Source organism: Vipera berus (assembly GCF_964194415.1).
Source record: "Vipera berus genome assembly, chromosome: 1".
NCBI lineage: Eukaryota > Metazoa > Chordata > Lepidosauria > Squamata > Viperidae > Vipera > Vipera berus.
This window is the reverse complement of record NC_138202.1, coordinates 163,395,753-163,423,209: the sequence shown is the minus strand read 5'-3', so window position 1 is coordinate 163,423,209 and position 27,457 is coordinate 163,395,753. Positions and strand designations below refer to the sequence as shown.

Genomic DNA, 27,457 nt, shown 5'->3' with positions numbered 1-27,457 from the left:
AACAGCTTGCCTTTAGACATTGTGTGCGCTCCATCACTGGAGATTTTTTAAGAAGAGCCTGGACAGTCACTTGTCTGAGATGGTATAGGTTCTCCTGCTTGAGCAGGGGGCTGGACTAGAAGACCTCCAAGGTCCCTTCCAGTTCTTTTCTATTTTATTCTAGCCACGGGAGGTGCAATGTTCTTTCTTAGGGATTCTTAACAGATTCCAGACTAAGTTGTAATTTAAAACTATTTATTACATAGCAGTTTTAGTCATAGCACTCACATACTCTTTCATGCATTTCTGCTAAGTCCTTCCACTTTGTTTGCTGCAAGTCATTACATCGTTCCCTTTGTCAATAGAAATAGTGATAAACCAATTCTTCTAATGTTTGAAAATATTTCAATATCAAAGAAAAAATAAATTCACAAATCTCTCTCTCTCTCTCTCTCTCTCTCTCTCTCTCTCTCTCTCTCTCTCTCTCTCTCTCTCTCTCTCTCTCTCTCTCACACACACACACACACACACACACACACACACACCCCTCACCCAAAACTACTTCATGAATTCTAGAAGGTCTTCTAATAAATCTGCCATGTCTAGCTGTCATCCCTCATGTGAAGGTCACTTCAGAGCTTCCAGCTTTTCCACTAAGCTGCTCTCTCCACTCCAGCATTCTGTGGTGCAGCAGTCTCTGTATCGTGAGATGCAGACCAGTTGTCTGGTCTGAAGTAGAAGGGATTGCCACATCGCTGCGGTTCAGCTGAGATGGAACCTTTCTAAGATGCTTGACATTTTAATTAAAATGCTACCATAATTCAAATAAAGACTCAGAAATGCTCCAGAAGATAAGGTCACACATGCTTTTATATATTGGCTGAAGTTTATCACCAGCCAAATTGTTAGCAATGTGTACCAAGTCCCTACTTTCAAACCATCATTAAACTAAACATGTGGCATCAGCATAATGTTTCTTTTGTATTTTTGATAATGTCCTGCAACAGCTGAATCATCCAGTTTCACTTGAGACAGATCAAGATGGTTAGTACAAATGCCCTGAGAAAGAAGCAATTTAGCAGGTGTCTGCTTTGAAGCCCTGGTGTAATAGGATGATATGCAGTTAAAATCTTAGCAAATTCCATTTTTTTCCAGTTCCCCTCCCTTCACACTTTGTGGCCTGAAATTTCTTTTGCTCTTTGGAAGCACAGATATGCCTAAAGTAGGAAAAATGTCAAAGCCGGGTGATCCCACAAATGTTCATTATCCATAACCATTTCATAAGGAGATACAAAATGAGCAAAATATACTGTAGTGCACAGAGAATGGCAACAGCTGAAATACAGCAAGTGTCAAACAAAGCTGCCTCAGGGTAAGAAGAGTAATAATCGATGACATTGCTTGTTCTATGGAGTCCACAATATGTGTGCTCAGTTTCTTCAAGAAGGAGGTGGTAGGGAATAGTGTCTATCATGTAAAGGCTGAGTTTGCACATAAGCAGTACAATACTTGATAAAGCACTCCACATTTGAATTGATATTTGGCTATTAAAATCTGCCATGCAGAATCTATTTTCTATGACATCTTGGGGTATCTCATGAACTACATATTTCAGCACTTTAGATTCAGGACTTTGGACTTCTGGTTTTGCACCATAATGTATAGCCGCGGGATTGCGGAGCTCCACACCCCACAGCGAGTTTCGCCCTGCCACGGAACCCTAAATGGGTGAAAAGTCACCCCGGAGAGGCAACAATGAAAGAGGGGTGCTCCAACGAACACAGAGCGGTTGAACCGTTCGATCCAAGGGAAACCCTCTAACTCGACAAAAGAAGGCTAGCTGCACACCAGTTTCTAGCCCAAGCTACTTGCAGCCAAAGTCCAAGAGCACAAACTAGAACAACGATGAACAGTGTGCTTGGAACTGGTGAGAGTATCGATCTTCTCTCTTCTATTTTGTAACTGATTCCTTCGGAAAGATCCTCAAAGTAAGAAATCCTCCGAAAGTGAAAGGAGGGGACTACAACCCCATTCCTCCATAGACGGAAGCAGCAAATTAACTTTTAAGGGAAGAAAAATATATTGAAATGAAATCTATAATACTACAGTCTGGATAAATCTAGAAACTAAGAAAATTGTTAAGATTTTACACCCTAAAGGGTTCTCATGAAATTCTATATATATAAAAATAAGAACTTTTTGTTTCAAAAAGCTGGAAAACAAACAACTACTGACATCTAGTGGAGAATTATAGAACATCAATAAGACTGATTTAGAAATTGGCAAGACACCCAGAAACAAAGAATATTCTGTTCCCTTGAACTTTAATAACTCTCAAGAAGACAGCTGGGAACAAAGAAAGAAAACATACTGAGCCAGCCATAAGATTAAAAAGTGTTTGCAGAAAAAGAAATACTCTGACTGCTGTTTAAGCCCAAGAATTGTTTATAGAAAAAGAAAAACATTGACTCTTGGCTAATCTCTCGGGGGGGATTTAATATCTGCTCCTGGAATATCAGAGACCTCCAGAAGCAATATTCCAAGACAGGAATATTTCAGGAGGAATGGTATGCAATGCTGGGACAGATACAAATGACAATGGTTTCAAACCACTAGGAGATCAAAAACAACTTTGATTACATAAATGAGCACATCTCCAATCTAAACTTACAATAAAAAAACTCTCAGAAAATGACGATAAAGAAACAAATCAGATAATAGAACACAAACTTGAAGAAAATGATTTAAACAGTGAAGCTACAAAAGAAGAGGATTATAATTTAACACAAACAGGAAAAAATCTACAAGATTTTGCCATAACAATAAAAATGGAAAAGATACTTTATTTGTCAGGACATCAAAAGAAACCCAAGGACAAGAAAGAAGGTTTAACAAAATCGACTACAGAACTGCCAGGAGAATCATTAGAATTTGGGAGGCAAGAAACATATATCCTAGAGTACATGAGGATTAAACACAAACATACACACACATATAGTCTTTACACACATACACACAAAAGACATATACATACACGCATACATGCTATTAATTCTCATGTGTTAAAAACATAGATTATCAAAGCAATCTGATTGGCTAGAATTTGAATATCTGAATTATAAGAAAGAGTTCATGTTTTGTTTAGAATTACATTAGCAGATATAGATAATGAATATTCCCTGCTGTGATTTTGGAAAATTAATTAATCTTCAGATTTTTTTTACAATGCTCTGAGATAACTAATTTAAATTATCCATTTCAGTTTTTTGTTCTTTTATGTTAGCAATCAATGCATTCAATTAACTGTAGGAATGAAAATGTATTCAATATAGTTGTCTCTTCCACTTCACTCAAAGATGAGGTTATTTTGAGTAAGACTAAAAATATTACTTCTAAAACCATTGTGGAGGCTAGTGCTAGAATCTCCTGGTATTCTGAATTTAATTCTGAGCATCCCTTAGCATTGATCATGTTGGTTGGGGGATTATTCTCCAGGACTCTGAAATAGTGATAGAAAATTGATAATAACTAAAAAGACCTTAAAATTAGCTATATAAATTGATCTAGAAAATTTACATCTCAGCAAGGAGCTTTTGGTTCATATGACCAGGTCTATTGTTTCTACTTCAAGATTATAGCATTTCAAAAATTCCAATATATATCTCATCAGCATAATCTGGAACAGAAAATATTCAGATTGGCAAAAACATCTATCAATCTATTAATCATCTCGCAATGTGTGATGGGTGTTTTAGTTTTGAGTAAGAAAAGTATTGGAGAGAATCCAATAGTATGGATTGTTTTCATTCAAGTCATGATTTTTGGAATCAGTACAGCATAGGCCATCAGTAGGCACTTATTATAACAATTCTCTTTAGAATTTACTTGAAAAGGCTAATAAAATGATACCATGTTATGCTTTTCTGAGATAGCTGGCCACTGTGGGAAAAATATCTAGACAGATGTTTGAGCAAAATACAGAGTTTGTCTGTGTATTGGATATATATTATCTGGGATTATATCTTTCTGATTTGAAACCAAATCCTTAGAGATGTTATAAAAATCTATAGCATTAATATTGATAGATTGTGGATATTTTCTCAAAGAATCTTTTTCTGCTGCTATCTAAACTTCACTTTTCATGTTTATAGCATGAAATTTCCTGTTTGAAAAACAAAATCCAATTATATCAAAGCTGAAATTACATTATAAAGATAATTTGCACACATTGCAGCAATTAAAATGATCACACATGTACAGCTCTTTCTTATATGTCATGAAGAATTAATTTTATTGTATAAGAAAAACAGAATGGATTGGATCCAACAATGCACACCTGTGAACAGGAGACTTCTGATCTGATAGAATTTTTCTACTAGTCGAAAGCAAGATAAGATTGCTTTCCTCAGATCTGCTCTTAATGGTAGGGAGAATAATCTGGAATAATAAGGCAATTGAAAAATCCTATAGAAGTTCTTTTTGTCAAAATTCACATCATACATATCATACATATTTTGTTTGGTGCAGCAACCAACAGGACAGGTACAGACTTCAAGAGATAGTTAGGACTGCAGAAAAAACAACTGCAACAAGCCTGCCTTACATCAAGGACCTGTACACCACACAGGTCAGAAAGAGGGCTGAGAAAATATCCACAGACCTTCATATCCTAGATATACCGTATTTACCGGCGTATAAGACTACTTTTTAACCCATGAAAATCTTCTCAAAAGTCAGGGGTCGTCTTATACGCCGGGTGCTGAAAATTTAGGGACAGGGCTGGCTGGACAACCTGGAGCGGATCTCCCATTTAGTCTGTGCAGGGAAAGCGGGACCAATTGGAGAAGAAGCTGCAGTCTGTGATTTTTTACAGGCTGGGGTCTGGGCGTCTTTCCTTCTAAAGTTGAAGAGCAGCTGTAGTATATCCCAACTTGAAAGGCAGGTGGGGAAGGCAGCAGCCAGAGCAGCGGCTTAGCTCTAAGGACACATTTGACTCAGGAACTGGACGGGCTGGCTGGAAAACCTGGAGCGGATCTCCCATTTGGTCTTTTTTTAAAAAAAAAAATCCCATTTATATCCTGCCCTTCTCCGAAGACTCAGGGTGGCTTACAATTTAAAGCACAAATCAATGTGCTTAGCAATAGCCTTCATTCTGTGTATATGCCTGTTTATTAGGGCTTTCACCCCCCCCCCCAAGCAGCATTATTACAAAGTCAGCTTATTTCCCCCAACAATCTGGGTCCTCATTTTACCTACCTTGGAAGGATGGAAAGCTGAGTCAACCTTGAGCCTGGTGGGATGCGAACCTGCACTAATTGCATGCAGCTGGTGTTACTTAAGGCTCTGTGCAGGGAAAGCTTTAGAGTGAATTAGGAAAAGTGAAAAAGTGAATTAGGAAAATAGGAAACAGTTGCTGGAATTGGGTATGTGTAGTTTAACGAAGAGAAGGGTGAGGGGTGACATGATAGCAGTGATCCAATATCTCAGGGGCTGCCACAAAGCAGAGGGAGCCAAGCTATTCTCCAAAGCACCTGAAAGCAGGACAAGAAGCAATAGATGGAAACTAGTCAAGGAGAGAAGCAACCTAGAACTAAGGAGAAACTTCCTGACAGTTAGAGCAATTAACCAGTGGAACAACCTGCCTCCAGAAGTGGTGAATGCTCCAACACTGGAAGTTTTTAAGAAGAGACTGGACAGCCATTTGTCTGAAATGGTATAGGGTTTCCTGCCTTAGCAGGGGGTTGGACTAGATGACTTCCAAGGTCCCCTCCAACTTATTATTATTATTATTATTATTATTATTATTATTATTATTATTATTATTATTATTATTATTATTATTTCCACTTGCACTGTTTTATGTTTACATGTTTGATGACAAACAGCCTTATGTTTATAAGTGACAGTTTTCCTACTAAGCACCTGCATGTCATAAGCATTTGAATTAAAATTACCATATTAAAATCAAATCTGATGTTTTTTAATTTTTATTTGGTGTGCGTTGGAAGAGGGGTAGTCTTATACGGCGAGTATAGCCCAAACCCTATAATTTAACAGGAAATGTAGGGGGTCGTCTTATACGCCCAGTCGTCTTATACGCCGGAAAATACGGTAAACTGTTTCAATTCCTCTCTTCAGGATGCCGCTATTGCATTGCATGCCAAAACAGCTAGACAAAGAGACAGTTTTTTTCCCTTGTGCCATCACCCTGCTGAACCCCTATTTTCCCACAATACTTTCTTATGTCTAAGGATATTTACCCATGTAGTATGGCTGTATTACTATTATCCTTATCATCTTTTCTACTACTTTCTCCTTTTGGTATCTTATTGCTTTGTTGTTTGTATGTACAACCAGAGTTTATGCACCGGAGACAAATTCCTTGCATGTCCAATCACACTTGGCCAATAAGTGTTCTGTTCTGTTCTGTTCCATTCCGTTCCGTTCCGTTCCGTTCCATTCCATTCCATTCCATTCTACAATGTCATTCAAATAAGGATGCATTATATACCCTTTCTTTATCAAACAATTGTCTTAACCATAGTAGTTGGCAGCCACCATGCTTCTACCTATAACTTTTTTGAAGTGTTTTTTATTTGATAGGCATATGATATACTTGAAAACGTAGAGGCTTCCCTAAAACTTTTTGAATCTAAAGTTTTCAACTTGCCCATTTTGGCAATAAAACATGAGGAACTACAAAAAGAAATTAAAAGTGGATCAGATGATGCTCTTCAGAAGGGACAAGCCTTGCTTAGCAAACAAGATGTTCACAGGTAAGTATAATATGTAACTGGAGAGCTCATAGATGTGAGAATCCCTATTGGGAAGTTATGTTACCTTCAGTGGTTAAATAGTGTTGAAATGAAATCTTAAAATAGAGAAATTTAAATCTGGGCTTCTATGTAATTGTCGTCATCCAAATTCATTTATGATAGGTTCAGATCCAAGGTGATCCCACAGAATTTTGTTGGGCATCTTTCAAAGCCCATCCAACTGTTTTTTTTTCTTCTTCTGGATTTTTCTCAAGCTAGGGCAAGTAATGGCGAAGACTCCTAGCCTCATTATGATCACTAGAAGTAGCACCTTCATTTCTGTGTCATAGACCTTGTTAGGATAAGCAGTTTTGGAGCCAGCATAAATGACTGAAAATTGTTATATAACATAGATGCTGCTCTATATAAGAATAAATAAATAAAATAAGCAAAAACAGTAGCAGCTATATGTGATCATTTATGGCCAATCTGCCAGTCCGCTTCTGCTTGCCCATTTCAGCTAAGAAGAAGCAGAACTCCAGTTGGGTAAAGAAGGAAAAACTTCGATCTTGTTCTTCTCCTAGCATCATTATAATAAATGGAAACTGGTAGAAAATAGGACTGTTTTAAATGGAAATTTATTAAGTTGTTCATCAGTACAATGGAAATAAAGGAACTGCTGGTTTTCAATTACATTTAGTTAAGGTACTATATGGTTATCTTGTTCTGTATTGAAGAAGGAAAATTCTGCCTATTACCAGTTCAGAACATTTCCACCAATCCTCATTTGGGGGCGGGAAGTGATTGTTCAGCCTTCACAACTATACTTTTATTCTGAGCAGGGGCTTTCAGATCTAATAAAGTTCCAACTGAGAATGCAATTCTTCTTTAGGCACTCAAATTATTTTCGTGATCAGTATTAATATTTTAATGGAGTTTGCAATGCTATTTAATTTCACAATGCTTTGCCAGAGAAAATTTCTGTTATAAATTAACTGAGGGTAACAATTCTTTCCTTAAGTGCAATTTTCTTATCCTAATTGTATGTGATAAGCAGTTTGAAGAGGTTTATCTTGCATCTTTGCCTTATTATAAATCAGCACCCTGGAGCTCAAATATTTAGCAGGTTTGTTGGTTCTTTGCCACATGACTGTGTGCTAATTTTTGTTTAAAACAACATTTTAGAGTAAGTGTTAGTCTTAAAACTCACAGGGAGAGTATTCATTGTGAATTGTCTGTAAAAAAAGTAAATTCTTTACAGCTAAAATTTGGATTTGAGATAGAAGTATTCTTTAAAATTGTATTTTAACTTAGGATCTCATTTTGATAAAACTATCTAAATGACGTACTACAGTACATTAAATACAGTACTTAATGTTCCCAAGAGTGTTAGGCAATGCTAATTATGTAGCATATATAGGTAGTCCTCAATTTATAGCCAGTCGCTTAGCAACTGTTCAAAGTTGTGATGGATCCCTCAAAAGCTACTTACAATCTAATTTTAAAGATACGTGACCGTACCCGCCTGGTTATATAATCACATTTTGGGCAACTGGCAAGCAGCTCACCTTTACAGCCATTTGCAACATCCTGGGGTCATGTGACCCCAATTTTTGAAAGTTTTTTTTTACCAGTTTTTGGCATTTACGTCCGGTTTGCAATAAAAAAATGCCCTTTGGGTAAAATGGATTCACTTAATGACCACCATGTTTAGTTAATGATCATCATGTTTGCACAAGAACCGCTGTAAAAAAAAGCTGAAAAATCAAGATCTGATGAATTCTGGGGTCAATTACAAATATAAGTTGAGGAATACCTGTGGTAAATAATGAGAAATAAGAATTGGAATCCAACTGTATATCCTAGGCTCTCTTTTACTAAGCATTCCTTTTATTATCACTGGGCTTTTTGAAAACAGAGCAGCCATAAATAATTATGATATATAGCATTAGAATACATATATAACATTATACTTTCACTTAACAGCCAGCATTAACTATGATTTCATTGCACTTTCAGTTCTTGGATGATTGGGATTCAGGAAAGGATGGACTACATTGAAAAAAAAGTAGATCAGTTGATCAAACAGTTTCCTGATCATAAAGAATTTGCCTCAAACAAGGAACACCTAGCCACTTCTTTAGAAGATTATCTCAAAAAGGTACAGCTTCCTGATATATGTGTAGCAATAAATATTACAGAATATTGAAATGATATACTAAAAGATGTGTAAACTTATTTCAACTTCTCAATAAACCTATCAATAATAATAATAATAATAATAATAATAATAATAATAATAAAAAATAATAATAATAATGAGAAGAAGAAGAAGAAGAAGAAGAAGAAGAAGAAGAAGAAGAAGAAGAAGTTGAAGTTGGAAGGGACCTTGGAGGTCATCTAGTCCAACCCCCTGCTCAGGCAGGAAACCCTATACTATTTCAGGTAAATGGCTGGCCAGTCTCTTCTTAAAAACCTCCAGTGTTGGAGCATTCACCACTTCTGGAGGCAGGTTGTTCCACTGGTTAATTGTTCTAACTGTCAAGAAGTTTCTCCTTAGTTCTAGGTTGCTTCTCTCCTTGACTAGTTTCCACCCGTTGCTTCTTGTCCTACTTTCAGGTGCTTTGGAGAATAGCTTGACTCCCTCTTCTTTGTGGCAGCCCACATACTGTACATACTTTTAATTCTTTTTCTATCACATGCACACACACAACGGAAAGGTTTCCAACAATATAGGAAAGTGTGTTGGATATGTTCACTGCCTTGAATTACCAGTAAATAAATACATTGACATGATTTCATCTTCTGAGGTTGGACAAGTCAGATTCACCCTTCCTCACCTCTTCAAGGTTCTTCTTTTTAGTGTTGGCAAAGGGAGGGAGGGAGGGAATTGAACAGGGTTAAAGCAGGGAAGCTTTTCCCTCCCTCCCTCCCTCCCTCCCTCCCTCCCTCCCTCCCTCCCTCCCTCCCTCCCCACTTCCAACTTAAAAGTTTTATTTTCTCCCAAACCTGGTAGGATGATAAGGAAGCTACTCTTCATCATTTCTACTTGTGACTGGCAAAATATTCCTTTTATCATAGGAATCAAATTGGTCAATTATACTTTAAGCACCAAAGAACCTGATTATTAAGAGATCCCATTAAAAACAGTATTAAGTTAAGCATATCAGAATGAGCTCTGCCATTGGTTTTAAGCCATTCTGCTTTTTTTGACCTATATTCTCAAATAGAATGGCTTGAAAACTGCAAAGACTCAGAACGAACAAAGACTTGCAACAGAAATCAAGGACAATAAAGGAAGTTTTAACATATTAATTACCGGTACAAGAAAAAAGTCAAGGAAACTGTAGGTCCACTAAAGAGAGAAAATGACAAGGAAAAAATAGTAGGGAGAAAGGAGAGTTTCTTAACTCATTCTTTGCATTAATCTTCACACAAAAAGAAATTATAGTCCAACATTACCCAAAAAACTACTGCAAAAGACAAACTAGAAACAGAAATTAAAATAAGCAAGAAAAAGGTAAGAGAACACCTATCCGACCTTGACCAATATAAATCACCAGGACCCGACAGAATACATTCCAGAGTTCTGAAGGAGCTGGCAGATGCATCTCAGAACCATTGCACCATTTCTTTCAACAATCCTGAAGCACTGGGGAAGTACCTGAAGTTTGGAAAAGGGCTGATGTGATTCCCATCATCAAGAAAGGGAGGAAAACAACAGTCCCAGGAAACTACAGACCAATCAGTTTAAAATCAATACCTGGGAAGATCTTGGAAAAGATAATAAAAACAGATCTGCAAACAACTAGAAGCAAACAAAGTTATAACTAGTAGCACAGGTTTGTTAAAAACAGATCATGCCAAACCAATCTCATTTCATTCTTTGATAAAATAAGTGACTAAATTAGTAGTCACTACCATCACCACCACTATGCAAATGGGGTGCTGCGCAGTGAAAATAGGGTGCCGCTGCTATGCAAACAGCAATGCATGGTGCAAAATCTGGGTGGCGCATGGCATGAAAATAGAAAACCAGGCATCGGGCAGCGTGAAAATGGGAGGAAACGAAGCGGTGTGCAGTGCAAAAATGGCAAACTGGGTGGTGCATGGCGCAAAAACCAGGCGGTGTGCAGCATGAAAACCAGGTGGCACACGGGGAAACCAGGTGGCCCACAGTGTGAAAAGAGGTGGTGCAAAAACAGGTGGTGCATGGCGTGAAAGCAGAGGCAAACTGGGTGGCACGTGTGAAAACTGGGTGCTGCGCGGCATGAAAACCGGGCATTGCACGGCACAAAAATGGGGCGATGCTAGCACCCACATTGCAAAACCAGCACAGTGCTAGCAAGTGTCACGTGTGCTCTAGTAGCGCCCTGTTTGCGCCATGTGTGCTCGCAGCCCTGTTTATGTGCATGTGCACATGCACACGTAAAATGCTTCTCTCCCCCTTTTTCTCCAGTCCACCAACCAAGACAAGTTAGAGACCTCTGACTTAGATTTAATTTAATTTAATTTAATTTAATTTAATTTAATTTAATTTAATTTAATTTAATTTAATTTAATTTAATTTAATTTAATTTAATTTAATTTAATTTAATTTAATTTAATTTAATTTAATTATATTTTTATACCGCCCTTCTCCCGAAGGACTCAGGGCGGTGTACAGGGCAATAAATATAAAAAGTGGAATACAAAAGTTAAAAAACGATTAAATATTTAGCCCAGTTTAAAACAGTATTAAAACATATTAAAACCCCAACCCTAACCCATCAGACCAGGTCAGAACTGCTCGAATAGATATGTTTTTAAGTCGCGCCGGAAGGAGCGGAGGTCGGGGGCCGTCCGGAGCTCAACCGGCAAGCGGTTCCATAGGTCTGGCACGCCCACAGAGAACGCTCTCCCCCTGGGGGCCACCAATCGGCATTCTTTGATCAGAGGCACCCTGAGGAGGCCCTCTCTGTGGGAGCGCACTGGACGGAGGGAAGTAGATGAAGGAATAGAAGGGAAACTTCAAATTTGCAGACCACTAAACTAACAGCAACACCACAGAAGACGAGCTCAGGATCCAAAAAGATCTTGACAAACTTGAACAATGGGCCCTATCCAATAAAATGAACTTTAATGTGGAGAAAAGCAAAGTTTTATGTACATTTAGGCAGGAAAAATCAAAGGTATAAGTACAGATTAGGTGAGACCTGGCTCAAAAACTAACTGAGAAGGACCTTGGAGTCCTAGTGGACGATCACTTGACTATGAGCCAGCAGTGTGCAGCAACAGGCAGAAAAGCTAATACAATCCTGGGTTGTATAAACAGAGACATAGAATCAAGATCACGCGAAGAGCAACTAGGATTTATTTATTTATTTTATTTATTATTAAATTTTTATACCGCCCTTCTCCCGAAGGACTCAGGGCGGTGTACAGGGCAATAAATATTAAAAACGAAGTACAAAAGTTAAAAAACAATTAAATATTATGCCCGGATATAAACAGTAATTAAAAACCATGTTAAAACCCCAACCCTTAACCCATCAAACCAGGCCGGATTGCTCGAATAAATAAGTTTTTAGATCCCGCCGGAAGGAGCGAAGGTCGGGGGCCATCCGGAGCTCGACCGGCAAGCGGTTCCACAGGTCTGGCGCGCCCACAGAGAACGCCCTCCCCCTGGGGGCCACCAATCGACATTCTTTGATCGGAGGCACCCTGAGGAGGCCCTCTCTGTGGGAGCACACTGGACGGAGGGAAGTTGACGCCGGCCGCAGGATGATCAAAGGCCTGGAGACTAAAACATATGAAGAATGGCTGCAGGACTTGGGTTTGACTAGTCTAAAGAAAAGAAGAAATAGGAGTGACATGATAGCAGTATTCCAGTATTTGAGGGGCTGCCACAAAGCGGTGGTCAAATTATTCTCCAAAGCTCCAGAAGGCAAGACAAGAAACAAGGTTGGAAACTGATCAAAGAGAGAAGCAACCTGGAATTAAGGAGAAACTTCCTAACGTTGAGGACAATTTACCAGTGGAACAGCTTGCCTCCAGAAATCATGGGCAATGGAGATTTTTAAGAAGAGACTAGACAGCCACTTGTCTGAAATGGTATAGGTTCTCCTGCTTGAGCAGGGGGTTGGACTGGAAGACCTCCATGGTCCCTTCCATCTCTATTCTATTCATTTTTCCATTTTCCCTTGACCTTCAAATTGTTTGTTTTGCAACTGTATCCTCATTCATTCTATATGGCCTATCCTTCTTGTACTTCGTCCATGCTGATCGCTTACTTTTGTACTCAGCTCATATTCTCTTTATCTTTCATCATAAATGTTCAATCATGCTTTCAGATTTACATTATTTCCTTTGCCATGTATTTGTACAAGCAGTTTTATTTACATATCTAGACTATGTATTCAAAATGGATAGCAATAGGCACATACTGGTCAAACCGTACCATTCTCATTTATCTTTGGGTTTCTAAATGTTCCTATCCCCTTTTCTTTGCTCTCTTGTCTCATTCCCATTTATCAATTCATGTCACCTAGTAGAATTTTCCCCCTGTTGACTGCATTAATTCAGAATGTAACAGTTCCCCCCACCAAAAAAACCCCTCATATTGCGTTTTGTTGTTGTTAGCTGCGAAGTCGTGTCCGACCCATCGCGACCCTATGGACAACATTCCTCCAGGCCTTTCTGTCCTCTACCATCTTCTGGAGTCCATTTAAGCTCACACCTACTGCTTCAGTGACTCCATCCAGCCACCTCATTCTCTGTCGTCCCCTTCTTCTATTGCCCTCGATCTTTCCCAGCATTAGGCTTTTCTCCAGTGAGTCCTTCCTTCTCATTAGGTGGCCAAAGTATTTGAGTTTTAGCTTCAGGATCTGGCCTTCTAAAGAGCAGTCAGGATTGATCTCCTCTAGGACTGACTGGTTTGATCGCCTTGCAGTCCAAGGGACTCGCAGGAGTCTTCTCCAGCACCATAGTTCAAAGGCCTCAATTCTTTGGCGCTCAGCCTTTCTTATGGTCCAACTTTCACTGCCATACATTGCAACTGGGAAGACCATAGCCTTGACTATACGCACTTTTGTTGACAGGGTGATGTCTCTGCTTTTTAGTGTGCTGTCTAGATTTGTCATGGCTTTCCTCCCCAGGAGCAAGCGTCTTTTAATTTCTTGGCTACAGTCCCCATCTGCAGTGATCTTGGAGCCCAGGAAAATAAAATCTGTCACTACCTCCATTTCTTCCCCATCTATTTGCCAGGAATTGAGAGGGCCAGATGCCATGATCTTGGTTTTCTTAATGTTAAGTTTCAACCCAAGTTTTGCACTCTCCTTCTTCACCCGCAACAAGAGGCTCTTTAGTTCTTCTTCACTTTCTGCCATTAGAGTGGTATCATCTGCGTATCTTAGGTTGTTGATATTTCTTCCGGCAATCTTAATTCCAACTTTTGATTCATCTAGCCCTGCCTTTCTCATGATGTGCTCTGCATATAAGTTAAATAGGCAGGGCGACAGTATACAGCCTTGCCGGACTCCTTTCCCAATTTTGAACCAATCAGTGGTTCCGTGTCCAGTTCTCACTGTTGCTTCTTGGCCCGCATATAGGTTTTTCAAGAGACAAATAAGATGGTCTGGTACTCCCATCTCTTTAAGAACTTGCCACAGTTTGTTATGATCCACACAATCAAAGGCTTTAGCATAGTCAATGAAGCAGAAGTAGATGTTTTTCTGGAACTCCCTAGCTTTCTCCATGATCCAGCGTATGTTGGCAATTTGATCTCTAGTTCCTCTGCCTCTTCGAAATCCTGCCTGTACTTCTGGTAGTTCTCGATCCACATACTGCTGAAGTCTAGCTTGTAGGATTTTAAGCATGACTTTACTAGCATGAGAAATGAGTGCAATGGTGCGATAGTTTGAACATTCTTTGGCACTGCCTTTCTTTGGAATTGGAATGTAAACTGATCTTTTCCAATCCTGTGGCCACTGTTGAGTTTTCCAAATTTGCTGGCAAATTGAGTGTAGCACTTTTACTGCACTGTCTTTTAAGATTTTGAATAGCTCAGCTGGAATACTGTCACCTCCACTAGCTTTGTTGTTGCTCAGCTTTTCTAAGGCCCACTTCACTTCACATTCTAGGATGTCTGGCTCGAGGTCAGTGACCACCTCATTGTGATTATCAGGGACATTAAGCTCATTCTTGTATAGTTCTTCTGTGTAATTTTGCCACCTCTTCTTAATCTCTTCTGCCTCTGTTAGGTCCCTGCCATTTTGGTCCTTTATCATGCCCATTTTTGCATTAAACGTTCCCTTCATCTCTCCAATTTTCTTGAAAAGATCTCTGGTCCTCCCTATTCTATTGTTTTCTTCTATTTCTTTGCACTGTTCATTTAAGAAGGCATTCTTATCTCTTCTAGCTATTCTCTGGAATTCTGCATTCAATTGGGCATATCTTTCTTTTTCTCCCTTGCCTTTCGCTTCCCTCCTTTCCTTAGCTATTTGCAAAGCTTCCTCAGACAGCCATTTTGCTTTCTTGCATTTCTTTTTCTTTGGGATGGTTTTGGTTGCTACCTGTTGTACAATGTCGCGAACCTCTGTCCATAGTTCTTCAGGCACTCTGTCTATCAGATCTAATTCCTTAAATCTATTTGTCACCTCTACTGTATATTCAACAGGGATATGATTTAATTCATACCTGAGTGGCCTAGTGCTTTTCCCTACTTTCTTCAGTTTAAGCTTAAACTTTGCAAGGAGAAGCTCATGGTCTGAGCCACAGTCAGCTCCTGGTCTTGTTTTTACTGACTGTATAGAGCTTCTCCATCTTTGGCTGCAGAGCATATAGTCAATCTGATTTCTGTGATGACCGTCTGGTGATGTCCATGTGTAGAGCCGTCTCTTGGGTTGTTGGAAAAGAGTGTTTGCTATGACCATCGTATTCTCTTGACAAAATTCTATCAGCCTGTGCCCTGCTTCATTTTGTACTCCAAGGCCAAACTTGCCTGTTATTCCACTTATCTTTTGGCTTCCTACTTTAGCATTCCAATCCCCCATGATGATAAGGACATCATTTTTTGGTGTTAGTTCTATAAGGTGCTGTAGGGCTTCATAGAACCGGTCAATTTCATCCTCTTCAGCACTGGTGGTTGGGGCATAGACTTGGACTACTGTGATATTGAATGGTTTGCCTTGGATTCGAACTGAGATCATTCTGTCATTTTGAGGATTGTATCCCAGTATTGATTTTCCTACTCTTTTATTGACTATGAAGGCTACTCCATTTCTTCTGAGGGATTCTTGCCCGCAGTAGTATACCTGGTGGTCATCTGAATTAAATTCACCCATTCCTGTCCATTTTAGTTCGCTGATACCTAAGATGTCGATGTTCAGTCTTGTCATCTCTTGTTTGACCACGTCCAGCTTTCCTTGATTCATGGATCTTACATTCCAGGTTCCTATGGAGAAAAAATCTTTACAGCATCGGACTTTCCTTTCACCACCAGACACATCCACAGCTGAGCGTCCTTTCGGCTTTGGCCCAGTCGCTTCATTCTTTCTGGCGCTACTAGTACTAGCCCTCTGCTCTTCCCCAGTAGCATATTGGACGCCTTCCGACCTGAGGGGCTCATCTTCCAGCGTCATATCGTTTTGCCTTTTGATACTGTCCATAGGGTTTTCATGGCAAAGATACTGGAGTGGGTTGCCATTTCCTTCTCCAGTGGATCACGTTTTGTCAGAACTCTCAGCTATGACCTGTCCGTCTTGGGTGGCCCTGCACGGCATAGCTCATAGCTTCATTGAATTACGCAAGCCCCTTCGCCACGACAAGGCAGTAATCCATGAAGGGGCATATTGCGTTTATCATTTATCATTTATTATCTTTCACTAGAGCATGTCATTCAACTACTACTGATGTTTATACTTTCCTATTTATTCACAACAATCTAGATCAGAACACCCCCCCAACTTTTTGGGCACCAGGGATCAGTTCTGTGGAGAGATGTTTTTCTGTGAACCGGAGGGGGCGTGGCTTTGTGTGCTGCCTGCATCCTGTGGATGGGGGCCACTTGTTTACACGGCCGGTTTCTGGCATGCCACGGCTCGGTGCCAGTCCAACCATTGGAGGTTGGGGACCCTTGATTTAGATGACACAAATTAATACTTTCTGACATATACTTCAACCCATTTCATTCATATGTAACATTCCTTTTCTTCATGCATTCAGCAGTGCCATTCCACAAGATCAAATATTTTCATTTAAATGTTACATCCTTATTCATTTCCCTTATCTCCCAGATGTACATCATAACTATTATACTTTCTGTTATTACATTTATTAGTTCTTATACTTTATGTTACAGACTTCCATACATCTCCCTCTTTGAGGGATATGGGCATATATATACATATATACATATATACATATATACATATATACATATATACATATATACATATATACATATATACATATATACATATATACATATATACATATATACATATATATACATATATATACATATATATATATATATATACATATATATATATATATATATATATATATATATATATATATATATATATATATATATATATATATATATATATATATATATATATATATATATATATATATATATATATATATATATATATATATATATATATATATATATATATATATATATATATATATATATATATATATATAAAAGTTTAGATATATATAGTATCTAACGTCATAATGTTATGGAATTATAAATGAATTTTATATAATAAAGGAAGGCACCTTTCCAAGAAGATGAGCCATTCTGGAAAATTACTCAGCTTCATAATTGTACAAATTGCTTCTCCTGACTAATAATATAGCAAATATTATACATCAGAATACTAATGAGGGAAACTTAAGGAAAAAGATAGCACACTCATAAGACCATACTGTTTAAAAGATATTAAGGGAATTGTGTTCTTGAAAACTATCTCACTTTACAATTCCCTACTGTTGAAACTATCTCACTTTACAATTCCCTACTGTTGAAATACTTCCACATCAGTGTTGTTTATGGTTTTCAACTGCTATTTATATTTATATCTGTTTAAATATAAAGGCATCAACAAAGATTCAAAACATTGGTCCAGTACTCTCAGCTGCAGTAAATCCTGGATCATCTGTTCCTGAATCAGAAGAAGTCCTGAAAAGATATTTAGAGCTGGCGAATCAAACCAAGGTCTGATGCATTTGTTTTCATATCATCATTTTAAATGGTTAAATCATGTGCTCATATTAAGGGATTTTCTTACAGTTTTGCAAAAACTGTTATCCCAGTACTATCACTATGCTTTTATTTGGGCTGATTTTAAACTTATTACACCAAAAATAATATTAAGCACATTTTGTTTTTGTTTTTTAAAAAACTGTAATGCATTTCTCTGAGTTTTGCTGTATATATTATATGCATAACCTTTATATATGGAAATAATATAAACATAAAACTAAAGAAAATCCGACTATTCAGTATGGAAATATTTGCTTTCCATAAAATCAGCAAGCATCAAGAATGTTTGCAAAAGGGGGTGGGGGAGTCAAGGCCACAACCACACAATTGAAGCTCTTTACATTTTTACATATGCACATGCAACAAAGGAAGAGAGGCATGGCTTCAATTACATGGTCATGGCCATCATCTTTACTTTTTTTTACACACACACGCCATCCCCATGGACACTTCTGGCAACAGTCCTTCACAGAGCCTTCCTACTAATTAGCACTCTTGGTCCTGTTCTAAAAGATCTTCCAACCTTTTTGTAGGATCCCAAAAGGGCTTTGTGGGCAGCAGGCTTTTCAAACTGTTGGCCAGAGCTCATAAGTATCTTAACAGAAGATCGCAATTTCTTTTTCTTTTTTCTTTTAAAAAATTGATCAATCTTGCATGGGCAAAGTTGGAGCTTTGATCAAAAATCACACCAGACTTTGCTTCTCACTCTTTCTGGTGCAACTGGCTTTGTGAACCCATGGCAGGCAGTTGCAAATTTTCTGATCTACATTCTTTTAGAAATGGGGGTGATGGTATAAAAAGTCTGAGAACTTTTTTGGGGGGAAGCAAAGAATAAATTTACCGTAGCTTTAGTGTGCAAACCATAATAGGATATATTGATACACTGATGCTACTCAATAATATAATAAAATACTCACATTTGTTTGATAACCAATAAATGAGGAAATTCTTTAATTTTCAAAATGTTAATACACATTTTTTTCCCATTATACCATTGTAGGAGATGGCCAATGAACTAGAATTGGCTGTAAGAATTTGTAAGGAAATGGAAGAACTAGAAACCACTGAAATAGCAGTTTTTTCAAACAAAACTGAGCTTTTAAATGAAGAACTGGCAACACTTAACAGCAATCTTTCCTTAAAACTCAAAATCCTGAAGCCATATGTAGCCTTCTTAAAGTCATCAGATGAGGTATTTAAACATATTTTGTTGAAAAAAAATTATGATCCTTCCTTACATTGGAAAGTTATCTACATTTGGTGACATCTTTAGATATAATAGAATAATGTTCAGAATAATGTTACACCTTTGCTTGCTTGGTACTGATGTGTGTCCAACTTGATATCAAAGACCTGCAGAGGCCTCCATGTTGTTTTGTGCTCATTGACATAAAGAAATGACCAGCAATCTGCTGGCTGAGGCAATGAACTGATCATTATTTTTTGTGGTGGCTATTGCAGTGCTCACTGGAATGGGAGAAACTGCTCTCCTATAAAGTTTGTAGGAGCCCAGTAATAGGTATAAAAGCATATGTTCAGGGGGGAGAAACAGAGCCAATATGGTTTATTTATCTTTCTTTCAACATACCTTTTTCAGCTTAGTGACATCCAGATCGTTGGGGTCTTGTTGGTCATAATGACTAGGAGGTTTAGGAATCCAAAGTTGCTAGGTCTTGGAAGTATGCTGTAGCATATTTTAGATCAATCAGAGTAGAGCTGGAAGGGATCTTGGAGGTCTTCTAGTCTAACCCCCTGCTCAAACAGGAGACCCTATACCATTTCAGACAGATGGCTGTCCAGTCTCTTCTTAAAAACCTCCAGTGATGAAACACCCACAACTTCTGAAGGCAAGCTGTTCCGCTGGTTAATTGCCCTCATTGTTAGGAAGTTTCTCCTTAACTCTGGGTTGTTTCTTTCCTTTTTTTTATTAAAGAGTTTTACAGATACATTTTAAACATAAAACCCATCCCTCCCCCACCCCCACCCAGTTTCCCCTCCCTCCCCCTCCCCCCGACTTCCCAGAGCATAATACAGGGTATTGACCCTAACAATCTTAAACTATAATATGCTAACTAGCTATAATAACACTTTAAATCCTATCGCACTTTAACTCTCCTTAAAAATAACTAAATAATAACAAATCTTATAAATCTAATACTTATTCAAATGCTAAATGAAACTTTTTAGTCCCATATTTATTCTGAATATAATCAATCCATCTTCTCCATTCCAAGATATATCTTTGTTGCGAATGATCTTTCAAATATGCTGAGATTTTTGCCATTTCTGCCAGGTTCGAAACTTTTAAAGTCCATTCTTCTATAGTAGGCAAATCCTCCTTCTTCCAATATTGCGCTACCAAAAGTCTTGCTGCCGTTATTAAATTCAGCATCAATTTAGTTTCTATAGCAGTACAGTCTATAGTAATACCCAGCAAAAATAATTGTGGAGAAAACTTTATCTTTTTCTTAAATATCTTCTGCATATTCCACCAAATTTTAATCCGGTTGTTTCTTTCATTGATTAGTTTCCATCCATTGTTTCTTGTCTTGCGTTCTGGTGCTTTGTAAAATAGGTTGACACCCTCCTCTTTGTGGCAACCCCTCAATACTGAAATATTGCTATAATGTCTCCCCTAGTCCTTCCTTTCTCTAGACTAGCCACACCCAATTCTTGCAACCATTCTTCATATGTTTTTATCTCCAGGCCCTTAATCATCTTTGCATTTCTTTGCACTTTTTCCAAAATCTCAACATGTTTTTTATAATATGATGACCAAAACGGGTTCTTCTTCATTAGATAGAATTAGATTAAATACTGAATGAAAGATAAAGGGAAATTCAAAATACAGATGAAATTGCTCAAGAAATCTAGCATATAACTTCCTCCTAACTCAGTTCTCAAAAAAGGGCAACACTATGTAAGACAAATAGATTTAAGGAATTAGATCTGATAGACAGAGTGCCTGAAGAACTATGGACAGAGGTTCGCAACATTGTACAAGAGGTAGCAACCAAAACCATCCCAAAGGAAAAGAAATGCAAGAAAGCAAAATGGCTGTCTGAGGAAGCTTTGCAAATAGCTGACGAAAGGAGGGAAGCGAAAGGCAAGGGAGAAAAAGAAAGATACGCCCAATTGAATGCAGAATTCCAGAGAATAGCTAGAAGAGATAAGAATGCCTTCTTAAATGAATAGTGCAAAGAAATAAAAGAAAACAATAGAATAGGGAGGACCAGAGATCTTTTCAAGAAAATTGGAGAGATGAAGGGAACGTTTCATGCAAAAATGGGCATGATAAAGGACCAAAATGGCAGAGACCTAACAGAGGCAGAAGAGATTAAGAAGAGATGGCAAAATTACACAGAAGAACTATACAAGAATGAGCTTAACGTCCCTGATAATCACAATGAGGTGGTCACTGACCTCGAGCCAGACATCCTAGAATGTGAAGTGAAGTGGGCCTTAGAAAAGCTGAGCAACAACAAAGCTAGTGGAGGTGACAGTATTCCAGCTGAGCTATTCAAAATCTTAAAAGACGATGCAGTAAAAGTGCTACACTCAATTTGCCAGCAAATTTGGAAAACTCAACAGTGGCCACAGGATTGGAAAAGATCAGTTTACATTCCAATTCCAAAGAAAGGCAGTGCCAAAGAATGTTCAAACTATTGCACCATTGCACTCATTTCTCATGCTAGTAAAGTTATGCTTAAAATCCTACAAGCTAGACTTCAGCAGTATGTGGATCGAGAACTACCAGAAGAACTACCAGAAGTACAGGCAGGATTTCGAACTAGAGATCAAATTGCCAACATACACTGGATCATGGAGAAAGCTAGAGAGTTCCAGAAAAACATCTACTTCTGCTTCATTGACTATGCTAAGGCCTTTGATTGTGTGAATCATAACAAACTGTGGCAAGTCCTTAAACAGATGGGTGTACCAGACCATCTCATTTGTTTCTTGAGAAACCTATATGCGGGCCAAGAAGCAACAGTGAGAACTGGACACGGAACCACTGATTGGTTCAAAATTGGGAAAGGAGTCTGGCAAGGCTGTATACTGTCGCCTTGCCTATTTAACTTATATACAGAACACATCATGAGAAAGGCAGGGCTAGATGAATCCAAAGTTGGAATTAAGATTGCCGAAAGAAACATCAACAACCTAAGATATGCAGATGATACCACTCTAATGGCAGAAAGTGAAGAGGAACTGAAGAGTCTCTTGTTGCGAGTAAAGAAGGAGAGTGCAAAAGCTGGGTTGAAACTAAACATTAAGAAAACCAAGATCATGGCATCCGGCCCTCTCAATTCCTGGCAAATAGATGGGGAAGAAATGTAGGTAGTGACAGATTTTATTTTCCTGGGCTCCAAGATCACTGCAGATGGGGACTGTAGTCAAGAAATTAAAAGACGCTTGCTCCTGGGGAGGAAAGCCATGGCAAATCTAGACAGCACACTAAAAAGCAGAGACATCACCCTGTCAACAAAAGTGCGTATAGTCAAGGCTATGGTCTTCCCAGTTGCAATGTATGGCAGTGAAAGTTGGACCATAAAAAAGGCTGAGCGCCAAAGAATTGAGGCCTTTGAACTGTGGTGCTGGAGAAGACTCCTGCAAGTCCCTTGGACTGCAAGGCAATCAAACCAGTCAGTCCTAGAGGAGATCAACCCTGACTGCTGTTTAGAAGGCCAGATCCTGAAGCTAAAACTCAAATACTTTGACCACCTAATGAGAAGGAAGGACTCACTGGAGAAAAGCCTAATGCTGGGAAAGATTGAGGGCAATAGAAGAAAGGGACGACAGAGAATTGAGGTGGCTGGATGGAGTTACTGAAGCAGTAGGTGTGAGCTTAAATGGACTCCAGAAGATGGTAGAGGACAGGAAAGCTTGGAGGAACCTCTATAGGGTCGCAATGGGTCGGACACGACTTCGCAACTAACAACAACAAATGTAAGACCATTCAGTTGTCAAACCACTGTCCCAAATTATTTATTTATTTATTTATTTATTTATTTATTTATTTATTTATTTATTTATTTATTTATTTATTTATTTATTGGGACTTATATGCCGCCCTATCTCCCGAAGAACCCAGGGCGGCTAACAACAGTAAAATACAAGTAAAAATACAAATATTAAAAATTAAACTATATCTATAGCCCCAACTGCAACCAATAAAACCTTAAAACCATATTAAAAAAAACCCTTATCATCAGTCCAGGTTGGCCTGTTGGAAAAGAAATGTCTTAAGGTCACGGCGAAAGGACCGGAGGTCTGGGGTCATCTGGAGCTCCAGGGGAAGCTGATTCCACAGGGCAGGTGCCCCCACAGAGAAGGCCCTCCCCCTGAGGAGGCCATCTCTGTGTGAGCGCACAGGGCGATGGGAAGTCGTTCCTGGCAGCAGACGGTCCTGCAGGTATCCCGGGCCTAAGCCATGTAGGGCTTTATAGGTAAGAAGCAGCACCTTAAATCTCACCCGGAGGGCAACTGGTAACCAATGCAGCTCATGCAGTAGGGGTGTAATATGGGAGTATCGGGATGCTCCCATCACAACCCGCGCAGCCACATTCTGCACCAGCTGAAGTCTTCAGGTGGTCTTCAAGAGCAGCCCCATGTAGAGAGCATTGCAGTAATAAACACGGGAGGTAATGAGCGCATGAGTGACCGTACGTAAAGCATCTCGTAGTCATTTTTAAACATCATCCAGTGCATTACTTATTTAGCAAAAGTCACTGGAAATGTGCATTTGCTAACACATTTTAGAAAACAAGAAAGGAATTTGTGACTCTTCAGATGTTGCTGGATTTCAGTGTTCATTACAACCAGACAGTACAAACAATAGTTTAGGAAGCTGAAAGTGATAAAACTACAGCAGAAGATTACAGGTTTTCATTTCCTGCTTTAGCAGTGCAATTTCCAGAGCAAACTGTGAAGTGCCTCATATTTAACAAGAATAACAGACCATCTAAAACCTCTTAGAGAAAGAGAATAAATTTGGTGAGGTATTCTTTTAGGTTTTACTAATTTTATTTGCAATATACAGTATTTAGTCAACTTTTTAATAAATAAATAAATAAATAATTAAGTTCTTGCCTTAGGTTTTTTTTTCTTATTTACTTCAGGGGAAGGACTTCAAGAGTTTTGTAGGTGCAACTCAATAACCAAAGAACGTCCATCACAAATGTTCAGAAAAGAATAGTCAGGTTGATTCATTTCTATCCCTTTAGGTTGAAAATGATGCCCAGAAGCTGAAAGAATTCTATATAAGTGGGCCTGCAGAAGACACTGAAGCTAAAAATGAGGCCTTGCTGCAATCAGCTGATGCCCAGTGGCATATGGTTTTGAAGAAGATTCTTTCCACTCAAGATATGGGTCATGACTTTTTAAATTTAGTAAAGATGGTAAGGCAATTTCTGATGATTTATAGATACCAGCAATGTTTATTTTCCCACATTCTTTCTGAACTAATCCTGCGTGTTTGGGATAAGCCACAGTGAGTATAATTAGATATTCCTTTCTAAGGTAAAGCTAAGCAAATTATTTTAGGTTATATGTTGAAATGCTACAGGATGACCCCATTTAGACTGGGACCACGATGTACATAGTTCAGGGAGTCAAATCTTCTCTCCAGCCTCCTGTTTAACATTTGTATGGACACTAATGGAAGGTTTGGGATTTTTTCTTTTATTCCCAAATAATGTGTGGATTTTAAGAACCAAAGGACCTGGAAGGAAGTATTAAAACCTCATTATTTCTGCATAGTGGTTTTTTAAAAACTAAGTATTTCCTTTTTGAGTAAAGGGGGGAAAAAGGGAGTCAGATGCATGATGCATATTACATACTTTTAGTTTGAGTTCTAGGAAAACATAAAAAATTGCTTGAGGATGGAGCTGAAAGGAATCCTTGCCCCTCTTGATGCCATCATAAAGATGCCAAAAATAGTTTGCTTTCTGTCCCTCTCAGAAAAAAAATGAATATATAAATTCTGTCTGGAACAGGTGAATAACAATCTAGTAATGAATGTGGAAAATGTTGTTCAAGTAACGGAACGTACTCTTGATATTCTGAACAAAGAAAAAGAAGAATTAACAGAGCTTTGGGCAAGATGGAAACTTAGTATGAATCAAGTGCAATCTGTCAAGCAACAGTGTGGAAAATTTAATGAGCAATTTAAAAATGTAAGTGAAATCTACATAGCATTTATTCCTAACTCTCTTTGGTAAAATGGAATTGCCACTTGTTTTAATTTTGGTTTGGGCAGAGCAGAACACCATGTCTTAAAACCTGATTCTTCTGTAGTACATTTAAGAGATTTGAAAGCATAATAGCTGAATTGTCTAGACCAGGGTGTCAAACTGCTGGCCCGCAGGCCAGATGCGTCATCCAGAAGCCGCACCCACCCCATTGCCAGCAATGGCAAAACTATCCCGATACGTTGTGCGATGTCACGTGACATCACGAGTTTGACATGTCTGGTCTAGACATTGTTCCTAACAATAGTGTGTTTTTCCAAAACAAAGCACTTCCTCTAGCAATTTTAGGGAAACATGAGTGTGCATGAAAATAAAATATGTAGTGTGATCAGTGCTTTTTTTGTAAAAGAAAAAGGTGCTGGAACTCACACATGTCATACAACCCGCTTTGCCTGCCCTACAAGGTTCCATCCAAAAAAGGTGCCGGAACTCCGTTCTGAGCGTTCTATGACAAAAAAAGCCTGAGTGTGATAATCAAACTACAAAGAATGTCCCCAAAGCCAGAGGTGATCACAAGGGGTCAAAGAGTCAACCATGTGATCAAAACCCTGCTCTTTTTTACATATATATATATATGAATGACTTCTCTTGAGTTAACAAATCTTATTCCAGGCTAGTTTTTTGTAAGATAGATCAATAAAAGGATTTTTAAAATGTCAGGAAATACAGTATAGTCAGATGAAATGTAGATTTGGGAGCTGAGAAAGATTAAAACAGCACCTACAAGCATCATTTTCTCCTTTAGCTCTTGATGCTAATTTCAGTTCCATTTTGGATTTGGCTAGTGGCCTTGGTGTTTAAACATTTATTGGCAATAATTCAATGTAGTTTTCATATTTCTGGTCTACTCTAGTCCTCAAAAATAGCATGAATATAAAAGATAGGGGTAGGCACTAATCTAACGTGTTTTATAGCATTTATACTACATCACATGCAAGTTTAACATTCCTTTTGTTCTTAAAACTGGTCTCTTCTTACTTCAAAAAAATTGAATTCTAAAATACACATTTACAAATTGTTTTGTGGTACATTATAGACAACACAACGCTTAATTATTCTTCAAGAGGGACTCAGATCTACTCTGGCGCTTGATCTTGGAAGTAACTTTTCAGTACTTATGGAATTACAAAATAAGTTTAATGAAATTAAGCCACAGTTTCAGGTAAGAACATAGACTGAGAATGTTGGAAAAATTGCGTTCTTTTTCTTTCTGTAGCTACTGAGCAAAGTGCATTTCACTTCTTTATAAATCCTAGGGTAATTCAAACATACTGTGCTAAATGAAAAAGCATTTATTTAAAAGCATATTTGGCAGCAAAATGTGCAGCAAAATTTAGGAAGATATTCAGACTGAAATTAGTGCGTTCACTTTTTCAGAACAAGCGAAAAGTAACAGTTCAAACAAAATGAACAGAGATTTGCTTGGCTTAAATTTAAATGTGCTTTCCTTTGAGATTTGAATATTTTTATTGTACCAAATTCATTAGCAACTCAACGCTGAGGTGGAATACACATTAAAATTATCAGAGCAGCTGAGCTTGAAAGGAGTTCCTGACATGGAAAAATCTGAGAAAATAAGTGAGCTCATTCATCTCCATAAGGAGATAAAGGAAATGATGGCAAAATACGATGAAGTTTTCAACAAGACAGTCAAATTCCACAAAATCAGAGAGGAGGTAAGTGCCGTTCTCTTTATTTTCATGAATGCCATGATTTCACTGTCCCATTCGTCTACTACGCGTACTTTCTTTTACTGGACTATAAATATTTTAAAAGAAGCAGTTGTTAGGCAATAACTGTGCTAAAGTATTTGGGTGGCCAGATTCTGGATTAAAAGTCAGAGTTGTCTTGAACCACACCTGAATGTTCTGTGAAAGTAAAATTAAAAGATGCAAGGCTAGATGTTAATGAGGCATTATTTCGTTAATTTTCCCAGCTTGAAGGTCTCATAAAATCAGGAGGACTGGAGATCCTACAAATGAAAGATGCACCAAGTGACGCTTCCCGTGCTAAGGTCCACCTGACTAATACTCAGGAGAAACATGTACATATCAGACATCTGTATAAATTGGCACTTTCCCTTGGAATGGATATACTCTCAACAGTAAAACATCCTGTAAGTAAATACTAGAACAAGTCTAGAATGGGGGAAATCAGCACTTTCGCTTAGAACGGATGTACTCTCAATAGTAATACATGCTGTAAGTAAA

General features: G+C 38.3%; 1 protein-coding gene across 1 annotated transcript in view; it reads left to right on the top strand.

Annotated features, from left to right (window-relative positions):
• CCDC141 (coiled-coil domain containing 141) overlaps window positions 1-27,457 on the top strand; it is a gene marked incomplete at both ends in the record, with an annotated part of 144,843 nt that overhangs the window by 69,954 nt on the left and 47,432 nt on the right. The window contains 9 exons of the mRNA XM_081314251.1: window positions 6,583-6,755; window positions 8,754-8,895; window positions 17,827-17,946; window positions 18,995-19,186; window positions 24,222-24,395; window positions 24,993-25,172; window positions 26,284-26,409; window positions 26,735-26,923; window positions 27,184-27,363. Coding sequence (XP_081170377.1) covers window positions 6,583-6,755; window positions 8,754-8,895; window positions 17,827-17,946; window positions 18,995-19,186; window positions 24,222-24,395; window positions 24,993-25,172; window positions 26,284-26,409; window positions 26,735-26,923; window positions 27,184-27,363 — 1,476 coding nt within the window. The remainder of the gene's footprint in view (window positions 1-6,582; window positions 6,756-8,753; window positions 8,896-17,826; window positions 17,947-18,994; window positions 19,187-24,221; window positions 24,396-24,992; window positions 25,173-26,283; window positions 26,410-26,734; window positions 26,924-27,183; window positions 27,364-27,457) is intronic.